General features: G+C 35.6%; 1 protein-coding gene across 1 annotated transcript; it reads right to left on the reverse strand.

Annotated features, from left to right (window-relative positions):
• Positions 1-528: 528 nt before the first annotated feature.
• Positions 529-17,596, reverse strand: LOC136839054 (uncharacterized). The gene is made up of 2 exons (XM_067104717.1): positions 17,469-17,596; positions 529-1,342 (listed from the first exon to the last, which is right to left on the reverse strand). Exons 1-2 carry the CDS (start codon positions 17,594-17,596, stop codon positions 529-531), a joined length of 942 nt encoding a protein of 313 aa, XP_066960818.1.
• Positions 17,597-17,929: the final 333 nt, after the last annotated feature.

Raw genomic sequence — 17,929 nt, forward strand, 5'->3', positions numbered from 1 at the left:
GCCTTCTTTTCGAAGGACTTTGATTTGGCGTTGGGGTAGGCCGTAGCCTCGATCGGCTGCCCTGCCTGACATCGCTTAGACCCCGGTAACGATGTGTACGTGTATCGTACGAATCCCCAGCTCCCTTTCTCCCAGCAGCAAGGAGAACTGGGCGGTTAAGGTCGACAGTTCGAAACATGTGAAGTGTCTGTATGTTTTTTTAGATGTTGGAGTGGCTTTGTTTATGTGTGTATTAGTCTGTAACACCCATTTGCTTTCAGCAAACCTATCCGTTGATTACATACGTAATCCCAGTGTCTACACGGATAGCAAAGTGCCCGCCTTCTTTGACCGTCGGCTGCGGATTTGAACCCGCGCCACGGACCTCTACGAAGTCCTAGGCGGCTGCTTTACCGACTGAGCCATCGAGGCTCCAAAACTATTTAAAGCATAATTCCAGTAATTATTAAAAGCACAATCAATACTATTATTAAAACTACCATCACTATCATTCCTATGATGATCAAAACTATCATCACTATCATTCCTTTAATGATTAAAACTACCATCAATACCATTATTACAACTATCATCACTATCATTCCTATGATGATCAAAACTATCAACACTGTCATTCCTGCAATGATTAAAACTACCATCAATACCATAATTAAAACTATCATCACTATCATTCCTATAATGATCAAAACTACCATCAATACCATTATTAAAACTATCATCACTATCATTCCTATGATGATCAAAACTATCATCACTATCATTCCTGCAACGATTAAAACTACCATCAATATCATTATTAAAACTATCATCACTATCATTCCTATGATGATCAAAACTACCATCAATACCATTATTAACACTATCATTCCTATGATGATCAAAACTATCATCACTATCATTCCTACAACGATTAAAACTACCATCAATACCATTATCAAAACTATCATCACTATCATTTCTGTAATGATCAAAAATACCATCAATACCATTATTAAAACTATCATCACTATCATTCCTATGATGATCAGAACTATCATCACTATCATTCCTACAACGATTAAAACTACCATCAATACCATTATTAAAACTATCATCACTATCATTCCTATGATGATCAAAACTACCATCAATATCATCATTAAAACTATCATCACTATCATTCCTATGATGATCAGAACTATCATCACTATCATTCCTACAACGATTAAAACTACCATCAATACCATTATCAAAACTATCATCACTATCATTCCTATAATGATCAAAAATACCATCATTGCCATTATTAAAACTATCATCACTATCATTTCTATGATGATCAAAACTATCAGCACCATCATTCCTACAACGATTTTCCTATGATGATCAAAACTACCATCAATACCATTATTAAAACTATCATCACTATCATTCCTATGATGATCAAAATCATCATCACTATCATTCCTACAACGATTAAAACGTCCATTTGTTACGAGAGAAGGCGGTAATGTCATTTGCTGTCATCGCTTGTAAATTATTCCCGGTCGCAGCCAGCGAAAATTCTTGGCTAACTTTCCATTACTTGTTCTTTTTGGTTCCGCAACTCGGGCTTAACTACTCCGGAATGAGCGATAGGGCTTTCTCTCTCTCTCTCTCTCTCTCTCGCTCTCCTTCCTCAGCCTGCTGTATCTCGCCCGGAGCGACCAGAGAGAGAGAGAGAGAGAGAGAGAGAGAGAGAGAGAGAGAGAGAGAGAGAGAGAGAGAGAGAGAGAGAGGTAGAACTAAGCTAAAAATGTTTAAGCGACAAGTTCCATTTTCTTTAATTGACTCCGGAACTTCTAACTATGCTAATTTTTCAGCATGTCCCTTCCACCCCTTCCCTTCCTCCCCACTTCTCTAACCCCCGGAGGCAACTGAGCTTAAGGCGCTGAGAGCGACCCCACCGTCTCACTTCCCCCCCCCCTCTTCCCCCCAGAAAAAAGAGGAGGGAGAGAGGGAATCCCGTTTGGTTTTCATTTAAAACTTTTCTGCAATTGTTTGAGATATAGGAAGGTTAAAGTCTTGTCAGCCCCAGAGCTTGTTATGCTATTTCTTTCCCCTTTTTTTTTTTTTTTTTTTTTTGAAAAAGTTTTTTTGTTTGCTTTCTTCCCTTATCGTGGGTTAAAGTTCATGCGAAGAATTAGTTTTTTAAAGATGACGTATTTGAACCTATGAAGAAATGTTTGTGATATTTGAAAGACCTTTTGTGACCTATGAAAGATGACCTTTTGTGACCTAAAACGAATGACCTTTAGCGATCTATGAACGATATTTTGTGACCCATGAAAGACTACATTTGTGACCTATGAAGAACGACTTTTAGTGACCCCTGAAAAGACTTTTGTGACCTTCAAAAGACCTTTTGTGTCCTATGACGAATGACCTTTAGTGATCTTTTAAAACCTTTTGTGACCTATGAAAGACTACCCTTCGTGACCTGTGATGGATGACCTCTAGTGACCTTTGAAAGATCTTTAGTGACAAATGATGAACGACCTTTCGTGACCTATGAAAAACTACCTAACATGACACATGACGAATGACCTTTAGTGACCTTTGGAAGAACTTTCGTGACTTATGAGGAATGACCTTTAGTGACCCTTAAAAGCCTTTTGTGACCCCTGAAAAAGAACCTTTCATGCCCTATGGAAGATGACCTTTGTGACTTAAAAGGAATTACTTCTTATGACCTATGGTGCATAAAATTTGGTGACCTATGAAAGGTCACATTTTACGACCTATGAAGAATGACCTTTTCACCTATGAAGGATGACTTTTTGGAACACGTTACGAATATTTTGTGACCTGTGATGACCTCTTGCGATCTGTGAAAAATGAGCTAATGTGAACTTGTGATTAATGAAAGATGGCCCTTTGTGGACTATGAAGAATGGACTTTTTTTTTTTTTTTTTACCTAGAAAGCCTTCATTTTGTGACATATGATGACCAATAAAGAACGACCTTTGGTGGCCTAAGGTGACCTTGTGTGAACCATGAAGAATAACAATTTGTGACCTATGAAGAATGACTTATGAGACCTATTAAAATGACATTGTGTGACCTTTTGTGCCCTGTGATGAACTTTTGTGACCAATGAAAGATGATTTTTTTTAAATATGGCCCTTCGTAACCTATAATGACCTTTTGTGACCTACGATCACCTTTGTGAACTTGATAACCTCTTGTGACTTATGATGACCCCTAGCACCCTCAGATAACCTCTTTCGACCCTTTTCACCTATGATGACCTTTTGTGAATAATGTTGACCTATAATTGACGTTTTGTTACAATCTCAGTTTTTGGTACGAAATGGTTGTCCCCATCACCTTCTTCAACCCCAGCTACCAGCCTTGCATTTGACCAACTACCATGGATGATATATGTATGTAAGTATGTATGTATGTATGTATGAATGTATATATACATATATATAAATATATATATATATATATATATATATATATATATAATATATATATATATATATATATGTATATATATATATATATATATATAAAGTTGAAATGTTAATATATATATATATATATATATATATATATATATATATATATATATATATATATATATATATATATATAATATCAAGGAAAGGAAGGAAAGTGAAACGACGGAGTGGTGCTAGGCCTTTGACTTACTGTCCTTTACTTAGCAGACTGATAGAAATATATAAAAATCAATTTAAAAAGGAAAACTCAAAAATAAAAATGACAGATGGGGATTATAAAGGAAAATATGTACTTGGAATCCAACACAGCTTGAAGAATGATATATATATATATATATATATATATATATATATATATATATATATGTGTGTGTGTGTGTGTGTGTGTGTGTGTGTGCGTGTGTCATCCAAGACATGACCACCATCCGACAAAAGCTTTAGGTTCTACAAGCACAGAGCCAAGAGCTACCAAAAACTATGGAGAACTTCCGACCATTTCTTTCCGCCGAAGGATGACGAGGGTCGAAAGCATTTCCTATATTTTATTTCCACGTCCATTTCCTCTCTACATTTCCTTCTTGCTCCTCCATCAGCATTTTCTCTGCTCCACCTGCTCTTGTGCGTGCAAAAAGCTCCTTGTATTTTTAGGGGGAATCACTGTGTCCACTTCTCCCCAAATATCCCCTAAAACGATTGTATAGGGATATTTTAACCTAGCTCAAATAAATATGGCAGCACGCTCAATATTTCATAGGATATGCTTAGAACAAGGTCCTCAGGGTCGCCATTAATTCTGAAACGTTCAATAAAATCATCATTTCCTCCTGAAAGGACTCCCTGTTAATGCTAATTTTATGAGCTCGGTAGAGCAGAGTACGGATATTGTAAAGCAGTGTACGGATATTACCAGGTTCAAAATTCATACTGAGCATGATGTTTTCCGTTCAATATAAAGTGATACGTCTTCAGTACAAATCTCTAACTTTCTTCTAAAATCTTCTTTTAGTATTGTTATAGAACGAGTTACAAATTTGGTAAACCAAACCACTGCAATACTTGCGGTTTCTTATTGGAATATTTGTAAGCCTAGAGGCTGCGTCAAGGGTAATAAAAAAAAGCTGTAAAACGCTGTACATGGAAAAGTTTTTTCTTGTAAGATATCCCTAAAAGCATAAGAATTCTCCAGAGCGTATAAATTTTAGCAGCCTGTAGGGAAGAGTATTGAATATCGCTTACATAGGACGTAATGGCATTTACCTTTATGGACCTCAGGCAACCCATACAGTAGTGATGGGGAAGAACGATTTATATACTAATACTTATACTCTGCGTCATCTAGAATAACTAAACAATAATATTTCTATCTCGTTATTTTATCTCAAGTTGACTCTGAAACTGTTTTTTTAGTTTTCTGTAAAAGAAAACTATTGTGCCAGCTTTGTCTATCCGTCCGCACTTTTTTCTGTCCGCACTTTTTATGTCCACCCTCAGATCTTAAAAACTACTGGGGATAGAGGGCTGCAAATTGGAATGTTGATCATCCATCCTCAAATCTCCAAACGTACCAAATTGCAGCCCTCTAGCCTCAGGAGTTTTTTTTATTTTATTTAAGGTTAAAGTTAGCAATAATCGTGCTTCTAGCAACGATATAGCATAGGCCACCACCGCGCAGTGGTTAAAATTTCATGGGACGCGGCTCATACAGAATTATACCGAGATCACGAAAGATATATCTATTTTTGGTGGCCTTGATTATACACTGTACAGAAAACTCGTTTGCGCCGAAGAAACTTCGGAGCATAGTTTTTACTTGTTTCTTATTATTTTCAAATCCAAGGACTTACTAGCCACAAGAAATTGCCATCAACTAAGGAATCGGGATTCGTTTATTGACATAAATGCGGCGACTACAACGCCACCTATATTGGCTCTGCAATTGAGGTCACTGAAATCAAGGGCCACTGACCACCTTCCAGTTTGCGAATCTGAAATAGATTTTAAATTTTACCATTCAAGATAAACACTTTGATATATACTAACCCTCAGGATTTCAGAGACAACTGAAATTATAAACAAGAAACCGACTTTAAATAGTAATGAGTCTGCCTTTCCGTTAGTTTGAATGTAGTGCGCACGCGCTGTGTAGGGGTGGGGTGGGTTATGGGTGGGGGGTTAGGAGGTGTGCCTAATTGCTCTTGTTGTACCTGATTGATTTCCTAATTAGTGCTGCTACTTTTGCAATGATGTGCTCATTATTTTAATTTTAAAAATAATAATTTTATATATATATGTATATATACATATATATATATATATATATATATATATATATATATATATATATATATATGATTATATATATATATATATGATTATACATACATATATATAAGAGAGAGAGAGAGAGAGAGAGAGAGAGAGAGAGAGAGAGAGAGAGAGAGAGAGAGAGAGAGAGACACATGAACTCGGAATAATGACGGTAACTATTGTTGTGGAGCAATTAACGATGAAGAATTTTTCTTTTAACTGAGCTTCACCATTTATAATCCAGACCTCCGAATATTCTTAAATACTAGACCCCACGGAAGCCAGAGAGAGAGAGAGAGAGAGAGAGAGAGAGAGGCCCTATGAATATTAATGTAATTAAATTGGTCAATTGAAGCGTAAGACACACATTCCCTCCCTCCCTCCCTCCCACAGGAACCCCCGAGGAGAGAGAGAGAGAGAGAGAGAGAGAGAGAGAGAGAGAGAGAGAGAGAGAGAGAGAGAATTTAATCCCCTGGTTCGGGCCTTAATGGAATGCCTTTCTTAGGACCCTGGGCCGAAGACCAGTACAGCTGAGGGACTCTTGTTTCCGCCAAAATGCGGCTCTAAGACGGAGCGACTCCTTGATCCAGGATATATATATATATATATATATATATATATATATATATATATATATATATATATATATATATATATATATATATATATATATATATATCACCACCTCCTACCACTACCTCTCTACTACCAAGTACTACCACTACCATCACTACTACCAACCCCCCTGCCAACACCATTTCTTAATCTTAAGCAATGCTGAAAGGCAAAAGGATTTTTCCTCTTATTTTTTTTTTCTTTAATGATCTTTGGAATGCTTACTTTAATCGCTTGAAAAACATTACACAAAACCATTATCAAGGGATTCAGTATTGCTATGAGGGCTATTTTGCCTACAGGACTTTCTTTACAATGTCCGAGTTTTATATAGGTTATATATATATATATATAGTTTATATATATATATATATATATATATATATATATATATATATATATATATATATATATATATATATATATATATATATATATATATATATATATATATATATATATATATATATATATATATATATATATATATATATATATATATATATATACATTTATATATATATACACATGTAAATTTTGTCACACACACACACACACGCACATCGTGACATTTTTTTTTAGATTCACAGACATTAAGCTACAAATGTCGTTTAATGTCAGATTCACTTAACCTCGGAATAAGCACAGGAGAGAAATATATAAGTGATATATCGCTTGTAAATTTCCCTTCGGTGTATGATAACTGAGGTTGAATGCATTTGATATCAAACGATATTTGTAGCATAAGGTTTAGGATTTGATATATATATATATATATATATATATATATATATATATATATATATATACTGTATATATATATATATATATATATATATATATATATATATATATATATATATATATATATATATATGCATATACATATATACATAACACAACTACAACATATATCAAGGTATACATATGCATGCATACACATATTTATACAAATTTAAACATACATACGCTTAAATCCACATATTTATACAAATTTAAACACATATACGCGTAAATACGCATATTTATACAAATTTAAGCAAGCATTTGAAACAATTAAATATCCACAAATATTCGTTGACGCCCAAGCGCCTTACTCTAAGTACTTATTCGTCAACAGCAAGAAAGTGAGGGAATGAGAGAGACGATAAAATAAAAGAGAAAACATCGGGAAATGGAGAGAAAGCGGTGATAAAGGAAGTCAAGACAAGGAAATAAAGGAGTTAGTCTTCGCGATTTCAAATATGGGAACTGGACAATGTGCAAACTTCGAAATGCCCATAATCAACCATTCGATTACTACTACCACTGCTACTACTACTACTACTACTAGTGCTACTATTACTACTACGACTACTAGTGCTACCACTTAAATACAAAATGTTTATATTGCAATACATAATTACTCTGAAATTAGCTTCACTCAACCCTACACTTCGCAAAAAAACAGTAAAAAGCGCTTAATAGATTTCTTCGGCGCAAATCGACTTTCTGTACAGCATATTGTTCTGTATGAAACTCTCAGCCACGGCCCGGTGGTAGCCTGTGTTGTTGGCACGATCATGGCTGACTTTAGCCTTAAATAAAATAAAAACTACTGAGGCTAGAGGGCTGCAATTTGGTATGATCAACATACCATTTTTGCAGTCCTATAGCCTCAGTAGTTTTTAAGATCTGAGGGCGGACAGAAAAAGTTCGGACGGATAGACAAATAGCCATATCAATAGTTTTCATTCACAGAAAACTACAAAAGGACACTGAAATCTAAAAAAATAACTTTTCAAAATGTATGAACAGACGACACTACCACAAACGAGCGTACAATTCCTCGACTCTTATTTGAGTTCATCTTAAAAACGTGATTAACTGTTCCTTGGCCTGTAGACCATCAATGTACCAAATTTCATTGAAATTCATCAATAAAATTTTGAGAATGCTTATATATATATATATATATATATATATATATATATATATATATATATATATATATATATATATATATATATATATATATATGTATGTATGTGTGTGTGCATGTATACATACACACATACATATGAATATATATACACATATATGTATGTTATATATATATATATATATATATATATATATATTATATATATATATATATATATATATATATATATATATATATATATATATATATATATATATATATATACATAAATAAAAGAGGCGTGTTAAAATCTACTCACGTAGTCCTTGGCCGCTGACTAAACCTTGGAAACCATTCAGCGAATTTCATTAAAAAATTTGAAAAGAAGGTATAATAGCAATGACCACAATAGTTCCGATTAAGGACAATTACTAATAATGTTACTAACTTTTCATTGTGACTGTGAGACTCACCGTCATCACTGCTGCTTAAATGAAACGGCCCTACTGCACCGTAGGCCTACCTACCAATCTAATGAAGGCTTTAGCGGCCGTATTAGGAAAATTAAAAATATAAGACTTCCCCAGAAACTGAAAGGCCTCCCCGGACCGCCCATTATAGAAATAAGAATCTCTGATAAGATTTGTACATTAGGAGTCCGGCAGCGATACAATGAAGAGTATTTCGACTGGGAAGGGCATTTAATGTGTCGTCAAAAACGAGACACAAAGGAGGTCTCACTTTCATAAATGAGGCCCCGTGAATGCCCATTGTATGTCATTTTCACTTAAAGCTGACGACAGGGCCCGGTAAGAGAGAGAGAGAGAGAGAGAGAGAGAGAGAGAGAGAGAGAGAGAGAGAGAGAGAGAGAGAGGGTAAAAGGTCAGGTATACCGCCTGGCACATATTTCACGACGCAGTGGAATGTAACAAAGAAAATAAATTACTTAAGGAGAAATATCTGAGCTTAAGAACGTCTGCCATCATTCAAAAAGCCTCATAGGCCTATTTCAACAATTATTCCTTCATATGGACGCTTTAAACAATATCCCAAGCATATGTAAACATTAAAAAACTTATTTTACACTTCATTATGACACAAGACCTACCTGATGACAGCTACACAAAATATTCTTTGGAAAATGAAGAGCATTAACTCGGTGACAAAGTTAGCTCTAACGCAGCATCGTTTTCTATACCAGTCTAACGAAAGAAAACGGAAATTTCGCGGCATAACCACACTAACTTACCTTGCTATGGGACGGTTACTAACCACGGCCATAAAACTGCTTTTAATCTAAATCAGGAAGTAATTTGCCTCGTTCGTTCTCGTTCCCTTCACTATACAAACGCCTTGAAGCACGTTTCCAAGCACTTTTCGTCCGGCGGGGGAAAATCCGTTGAATGGTGAGGGAAAATGACTGTCATTCTATGGGTAAAAAGTCCCTCTCTAGACGTAAACGGATAAAAATGGCGGTAGATAGAACGAGCTTCTGTCGGCCATGACAAGTAATGGAGGGGTAGACACTCTGAGGAAAAGAATATAAGTAGTAAGGGAATGGAAAATGGAAGAAAAAAAGGATACATATAAGAAATAAGGATAAAAATAAACGGGAGAAAATGTTACGGGCTGGATTCTTAATTTTTTTTTCTCTGGGCAGTGACGTAACACAGCCCGAGGGGCATCGTAAATTAGGCTAAGTTACGAAGGCGAAAGTTAATTCTGGGGGGAAGTTATCAGACGCGACGCCACTCAGAGTCTCTTAAAAAATGTTAAAACTGGGATTCTCATGAAGGATAGTAGGTTATGACTCTTTTTTTTTTGGAAAGTATATTTTTTTGGTCATGGGAATTGATTCAGTATTGTAATGAGCAACTGTTATAAGGCAGTAAATTTTGAAAAAAAAAAAAAACAGAGAGAGAGAGAGAGAGAGAGAGAGAGAGAGAGAGAGAGAGAGAGAGAGAGAGAGAGAGAGAGAGAGAGAGGTTCCTGTAGAAGAGGGCGGACTGTTCTAAATGTGTGTGTGTGTGTGTGTGTGTGTGTGTGAGAGAGAGAGAGAGAGAGAGAGAGAGAGAGAGAGAGAGAGAGAGAGAGAGAGAGAGAGAGAGAGAGAGAGAGAGAGGTTCCTGTGGAAGAAGGCCGACTGTTCTAAATGAGAGAGAGAGAGAGAGAGAGAGAGAGAGAGAAGAGGTTCTGTGGAAGAAGGCCGACTGTTCTAAATGCGAGAGGGAGAGAGAGAGAGAGAGAGAGAGAGAGAGAGAGAGAGAGAGAGAGAGAGAGAAGGGGTGGACAAACGCTCACAAGTTGCAATGGAAGAAAGAACGTTTTTGTGGAACACAAAAACTGCCAACAGAACAATATCCTAAAGTTACAAAATACACTTGAAAGACGAACTCTTCTTAAACCCTTATTCCTTTATTCACAATATCATTCGTAGGCTCTAATTGGGCATATTTTTTATTTTTATTTTATAGGAATAATGACGTTCGTGGTAACATACCTCAGGGTAACTGAAAAGTATTCGTAGAAAATTTATCAAAATGTTTTGGCATCCTTTCTGCGTCTCGGTACATTGTGGAATTAGGATGAAGATAAAATGAATGTTATCTTTCCATGCTAAGTTGGAATATAATTTAACAGACTGATTGACTGGCTATAAAAATTAGCTTGCCATTAAACAAATATGCCATATACCGTAGATCTTAGGATTAATAATTATCATATATCCTTCAATGTTCTGCAAATACTAAATCCTGTCCTAAAGTATCCTACTATGTTCTGCAAATACTGAATCCTATTCTAAAGTATCCTACTATGTTCTGCAAATACTGTATCGTATCCTAAGGTATCCTTCAATGTTCTGCATATACTGAATCCTATCCTAAGGTAACCTACATTGTTCTGCATGTACTGAATCCTATCCTAATGTATCCTTCAGTGTTCTGCATATACTGAATTCTATCCTAAGGTATCCTTCAATGTTCTGCACATCCTGAATCCTACGGTATCCTTTAATGTTCTGCATATACTGAATCCTATCCTAAAGTATCCTACGTTCTGCATATACTGTATCCTATCCTAAGGTATCCTCCAACGTTCTGGATATACTGAATCCTATCCTAAGGTAACCTACAATGTTCTGCATATACCAAATCTTATCCTACGGTATCCTACAATGTTCTGCATATACTGAGTCCAATTCTAAAGTATCCTACTGTACAATGTTCTGCATATACTGACTCTTATCCTAAAGTATCCTTCAATGTTCTGCATATCCTGAAGAGTTGACCATAGCTGCAAACATTTATTTTTCTCGACATTGGTCTGAATTTCTCGAAACCAGTAAAAAAAAAAAATTCCTTCGAAGTTTTCTCTTCCGGTGAATTTTGCTGAATTAGAAAAAAAACTCTCTTCAACGGGATTAGTGAAGTAAATTACTGAAGTATGCCAAAGATGAAAATATTAAGAGCCCTTGTAAATCGCTCTTATTAATCAGGACAAAAAAAAAAAAAAAAAAAAAAAAAAAAAAGAGGGGGAAACTTTCCTCCCCTCATTGCCCAAAATCTCCCCTCATCAATCTCCCACGGGGATCTGATTTTCCATTCCTGTGATGATTAACAATAATTTCCGCTAAAATGGAAAATAAAAAGAAATATATTAAGAGAATTCTCCAACCATAATGTTGAGAGTAATTTTTTGAGATTCGCCAACTCCTATTGACGGTTCCTCGGGTCTCAGTGTGACCCATAGCCGTCGTGGGAGTGAGTGGAATTCTTATTAGAGGGGTTGGACAGCCATATTGAAGGGAAGTGGGAATGGAAGTACAGCAAAAGCCTAAAAAGTGGAATTAATTTTACCCAGGATAATCCAAAACAAGAAAAATACCTCAATTCCTACGGAGCTGTGAAAGAAGCTAAAGGTAAACAAATAATTGCCAGAAACGCCTTTTTTCTTTAACTAGGCTACTACCAAAACAACTTGACAGGAATACATACAGACATTGAAAACATACATAATTAAGATATTATTTTGAAACATACAAATGATTAATCATACAGGGAGAGTTTTCATTCCCTGATTAGTGACACAGTGTTAACAGAGATTTTTAAAAATCTCCCAATAGGAACACAACGCTGACAGAAATAAAAAAAATAAAGTAAAAAAGGGAGAACCGTTAAATATATATGGTTCGGTAAACGTCATTATCGAAATTATCACGGAACAATAGATTGATTTTTTTATACTCTATAATTACGAGAGTTCACTGTATGTAATAAAGAATACATCAACCTGGAAGTTAGGAAGCCTAATTTAGACTTTCCACAATAAAAGTGACTCAACTTAATTTTTATATTTCACGGCAAGTTTACCAATTCACTTGACAAATTAATAAGTTAATTACTTATTTTTTAAAATAATTGCTCTCTCTCGTGATACTCTTTGACGTCTGCATAAATGATTTCACAATTATATAAGTTCGTATAACGTTTTATTTCTTGTTAGGGTTAACGTAAAAATCTTATTTATACATTCATATTTATTTTCTTATTTATATTTATTTATATATTCATATTTAAGCCTTTTCTTTCGTCTTCATGTGGCTGACAGAGGCTGTATGCTGACTTCAGTGGAACTCCAGGGACATTTTTATGTAGCAGAGATCCAGCCTGAGTTGATTTGATTCATTGAGATAATTTGATTAATTAACTGACAATGTGAAAAATTTTCCAAGGCAATTTGAGACATTTTCCGAGATAGTTTGAGAAATTTGTCGAGATAATTTGAGAAATTTATTGAGATGATAATTTGAGAAATTTACTGAGATAATCTGAGAAATTTACCGATATAATTTGAGAAATTTTCCGAGATAATTTGAGAAATTTTCCGAGATAATTTGAGACATTTTCCGAGATAGTTTGAGAAATTTATCGAGATAATTTGAGAAACTTACCGAGATAATTTGAGAAATTTAGCGAGATACTCTGGAAAATCTTCCGAGATAATTTGAGAAAGTTACCGAATTAACTAAAGAAATTTATCGAGATTATTTGAGAAAAATTTACTGAATTAATTCAAGAAATTTATCGAGAAAATACTTTGAGAACTTTACCGAAACAATTTGAAATTTGCGGAGATAATTTGAGAAATTTACCGAGATTATTTGAGAAATTTGCCGAGATGGTTTGAGAAATTTACCGAGACAATTTGTGAAATTTACAGAGATAATCTGAGATATTTACCGAGATAATTTGAGAAATTTACGAGACAATTTGTGAAATTTACAGAGGTAATTTGTGAACTTTATAATTATATTCATATTGCGTAGACAAGACAAGATTATTATAAAGAAACGGTCTTCATGAACGAACGATCGAAAAAAAAAAAAACTCTAACGCTGAAAAAAAAATCCACCATTTTTTCCCATTCAATAATCGGAGATATGTCACAGGGGAGGTGATGATAAAAAATAAAAAATGAAAGAAAAAACTTGGGGCAAAAAAAAAAAAAAAAAAAAAAAAAAAAACTGCTGTATCCGTCAAAATCTGATCACGAGTCTTCCTCCCCTTCTTTTCACGGTCAGCGGAGCTTTTCTTGTTGATCGCCGGGCGGGAATAAAATGACGGACGGGGGCTTTTAGACACTTTTCTTCTCTGGGCGTTGTGTGGGACCCATATCTGATGTCCAGCTTCTGTCCGATATATATATTCTCTCTCTCTCTCATAGGCTTTTTTCTGTTTCGCGTCCCTTCCGTTTTATGATACATTTTTTTTTTCACTTTAGCTCCATCATTTTTCCCTCGCTTTCCTCTTTCATAATAGATTCTTCTTCCCCCCACCTCTCTCTCTCTCTCTCTCTCTCTCTCTCTCTCTCTCTCTCTCTCACACACACAATCATTCAAAGCCGAAGTATATTTTTTTCTCTGATAATAGCTGTATTTCTCCTTGGTATTAACTTTACCTACCACCAACAGTATATCGAAATATATCCAGTGAGTTTTTCTCTCTCTCTCTCTCTTCTACTACACACACACACACACACATATATATACATATATATATATATATATATATATATATATATATATATACATACATACATATATATATATATATATATATATATATATATATATATATGTGTGTGTGTGTGTGCATGGGGGTATAGGCACTACTCTGAATACGTTGTGAATACAAGATATATGAACGCCTTGATGAGGATTATGCAAGTGTATGATAGGTCTAAATTAATTTGAGAACGCTTTTGAACATCTGCTGAGGATGATAGGAAGGAAAGTAGGAGACTGAAGAATTAAATGGCTGACCAGAGTGTGTAAGGTATATCTGCATGGGAGAGAGGTTCCTGAGGAATGGGTATCAGTGGTATAATGTTACTTAACATACTGGGGATGATGTATGGGAGGATGTTAGTTAAGAAAAAATGAAAATATCACTATAGGAGTGACGATGGAGGAATATTGTGAGTCTAGACAACTGAGGAGGTGAACGAATCACGTGGTTATCAAGCAACAAATATATGTGAACCATTATAACAACAATTAGTACTACTACCACGACTATTGGAGTCAAGATTGTTACCTAAAATTCTAAATAAATAAACTGCATTATCAACGATAAAAACCAGCTCACGCTATACCCACTGCAGTGTTAATGGCCGAGACCAAATAACTGGAAGCGGAAATCACACGGGTTATTATGCTTATCAGCAAATTCTGGAATTCTCTGCATATTTCGACTCCCACTGAAATTGATTCAGAGTCGTGCAAACGCTTCATTGGCGCCAAATATTCTCCGTGAGAACTGGAACGCGCGGCTCGTTTCAGCTCAGGTGCTTACACAGGATTTAAAAAAACAAGATTTGAAGTAATTGTGCTTATAATCATGGTGGCGATGATGTTTTGATAAGCACAAAAACAACAATAACAACAAGAACGATTTGATGATGATTTGTTAAACGGCAACACTACCAAAATGGCAAAAATAAAAATTTTAGTTAATAACATTAATGATGATGATTTGACAACAGCAAAAACAGTACCCTGGCAACATCATCAAATACAATGTCAGTAATAGACATAATAATATAAGCATCACCATATCATAACCATATTAACTTTTCATTTGCATCCATTTCTTCTCTAAGCAGCTAGTCCTATAACGTATGAGCCTCCCGGAGACGCATGGGCCTAATGACTTCACAAGTGACAGGTTCGTAACACTGATAATCTTTCCTCAATACGAGGATAGGAAAAGCCTCTTTTCACACATTAGAGCTCGTGAACTTGGTCTACCAGGTCTACAATTCTTTATATTAAACAGAAACCTAGGCTAACCGACATTTGCTCAATAACCTCTGTACCTTGAGTAGCGACTGTCTCACAAGATTAGCCTAAGCTGAGACACTAAGCTAACGGCGCAGGCCTACTGGATTAACTTAACCTTAACCTGCCTCGGGTAGGCTTAGGTAAGGGGTTTGCCAATGGAATCTCATTAAGGTAGGCTCGCTCTCTCTCTCTCTCTTTGGTTTCTAATTTGCTCGTAGAGAAAATATATAGTCATTTATTCCTTTACAGTTACTGACTTTCCTACATAAATACACCATGAAGTTATGAAATTATGTGATTCAGTACCAAATTTATTACTTTTATTGTTGTCGTTATTAATACAGATTTACAATGACTAATAACTGGTGACTGAAGAGACAAGAAAGCTTAGAGGTGTCAGATTCAAAATGACTGAGAATTTATGATTGAAAATAAAAGAAAGGACTTAAGTGGCAGGTTGAAAATTATTATGACGTGTTTCTTGGAAAGAGGAAGAGCTCAGAAGTGGCAGATAATAAATGAATAACAACTTTGACTGATAAGAGGAGAAAGGTCAGGAGTTGCAGATGAGACTGAGAATTGATGATTGAAAAGAGAAGGAAGCTCAGGAGTTGCAGATGAGACTGAGAATTGATGATTGGAATGAGAAAGAAGGTCAGGAGTTGCAGATGAGACTGAGAATTGATGATTGAAAAGAAAAGGAAGGTCAGGAGTTGCAGATGAAACTGAGAACTGACGATTGAAAAAAAAAAGAAAGGTCAGAAGTTGCAGATGAGACTGAGAATTGATGACTGAAAAGAGGAGAAAGGTCAGGAGTTGCAGATGAGACTGAGAATTGATGATTGGAAAGAGAAGGAAGCTCAGGAGTTGTAGATGAGATTGAGAATTGATGATTGGAAAAAGAAGGAAGGTCAGGAGTTGCTGATGAGACTGAGAACTGATGATTGATAAGAGAAGAAAACTCAGGAGTTGCAGATGAGATTGAGAATTGATGATTGGAAAGAGAAGGAAGGTCAGGAGTTAATGATGAGACTGAGAACTGATGATTGAAATGAGAAGGAAGGTCAGGAGTTGCAGATGAGACTAAAAATTGGTGATTGATAACAGATAAAAGCTCAGGAGTTGCAGATGAGACTGAGAATTGATGACTGGAAAGAGAAGGAAGGTCAGAAGTTGCAGATGAGACTGAGAATTGACCATTAAAAAGAGAAGGAAAGCTTACGAGTTCCATATTCAAAAGGATTAAGAAATGATGTATGGAAATAGAAAAATGCTTAATAACTGCAGATTCGAAATGACTGAGAATCAATATCATAAAAGAGAAGAAGATTTTAAGCTTGATGGTGACAAATTCAATATCATTACGTAGTGACGGATAGAGCTGAGGAAAGTTGACGAGTAGTAGACTGAAAAATTTACAGACAATTCAATAAAGTTCTCTCCTAAAATAACAACGGGAAATGTTGCAAACATTCTTACAACATTACAGACGCTTTAACAACAGTCTGTCTGTAAAAATATAACAACGGGAAATGCATGTTCATCCGCATGCCCTCCGTATGCAATAATAACAAAATGAAATGTATTAAGCGTTATGATAACAATCCGCCCAAGAAAATAACAGTAATTGAAAAGAAGAAAATTGGTTATTTTTTCATTGCAGGGGTGGCATTAACCCTCCTCCTTTATCCGGGCTTTGGACGAGAACGAGAGCACAAACTCCCTAACGGCCTAGAGATCGGTGATTCTAAATTCGCGCGTAAAAGATAGCCACCCCAGCTCGATTACGATCGTGAATAAAGTCAAGCAAACCAGCGACGGCCATTAGCCAAATTATCTGCTTCTGAACGAAGCCAGCCAAGGGCTAGAGCTAGACGGCTTATATCGAACACAACAGATTCGTAGACGCAGAGGTACGCCGAGGTGATGTGGGCCGGCATAAACGCTCTTCTCACTGGGAGAAATCCCACAATATTGCGTCTTTAAATGGCTTCGCATTAGGCGCATTAGCCTTTTCTTCTGTTGCCGACAAAAGCCCGGGGCTGGGAATACATGACAACAGAGTCCGAATGATGTTCACGAGATTCTGACTACTAATAGCATTTTTATACCTTTTTCTTTTTTATTTTTCTTTTGGTCATATTTGTTTAAGCAACTTATGACGTTTCGTGTACGTTATGCAGAGGCAGTCACAAAGAGAGAGAGTCAGAGAGAGAGAGAGAGAGAGAGAGAGAAAGACTTGACTGGATGAATTTTTTTGTCAGTTTATCTTT

This window comes from Macrobrachium rosenbergii, chromosome 5 (assembly GCF_040412425.1).
Source record: "Macrobrachium rosenbergii isolate ZJJX-2024 chromosome 5, ASM4041242v1, whole genome shotgun sequence".
NCBI classification, from domain to species: domain Eukaryota; kingdom Metazoa; phylum Arthropoda; class Malacostraca; order Decapoda; family Palaemonidae; genus Macrobrachium; species Macrobrachium rosenbergii.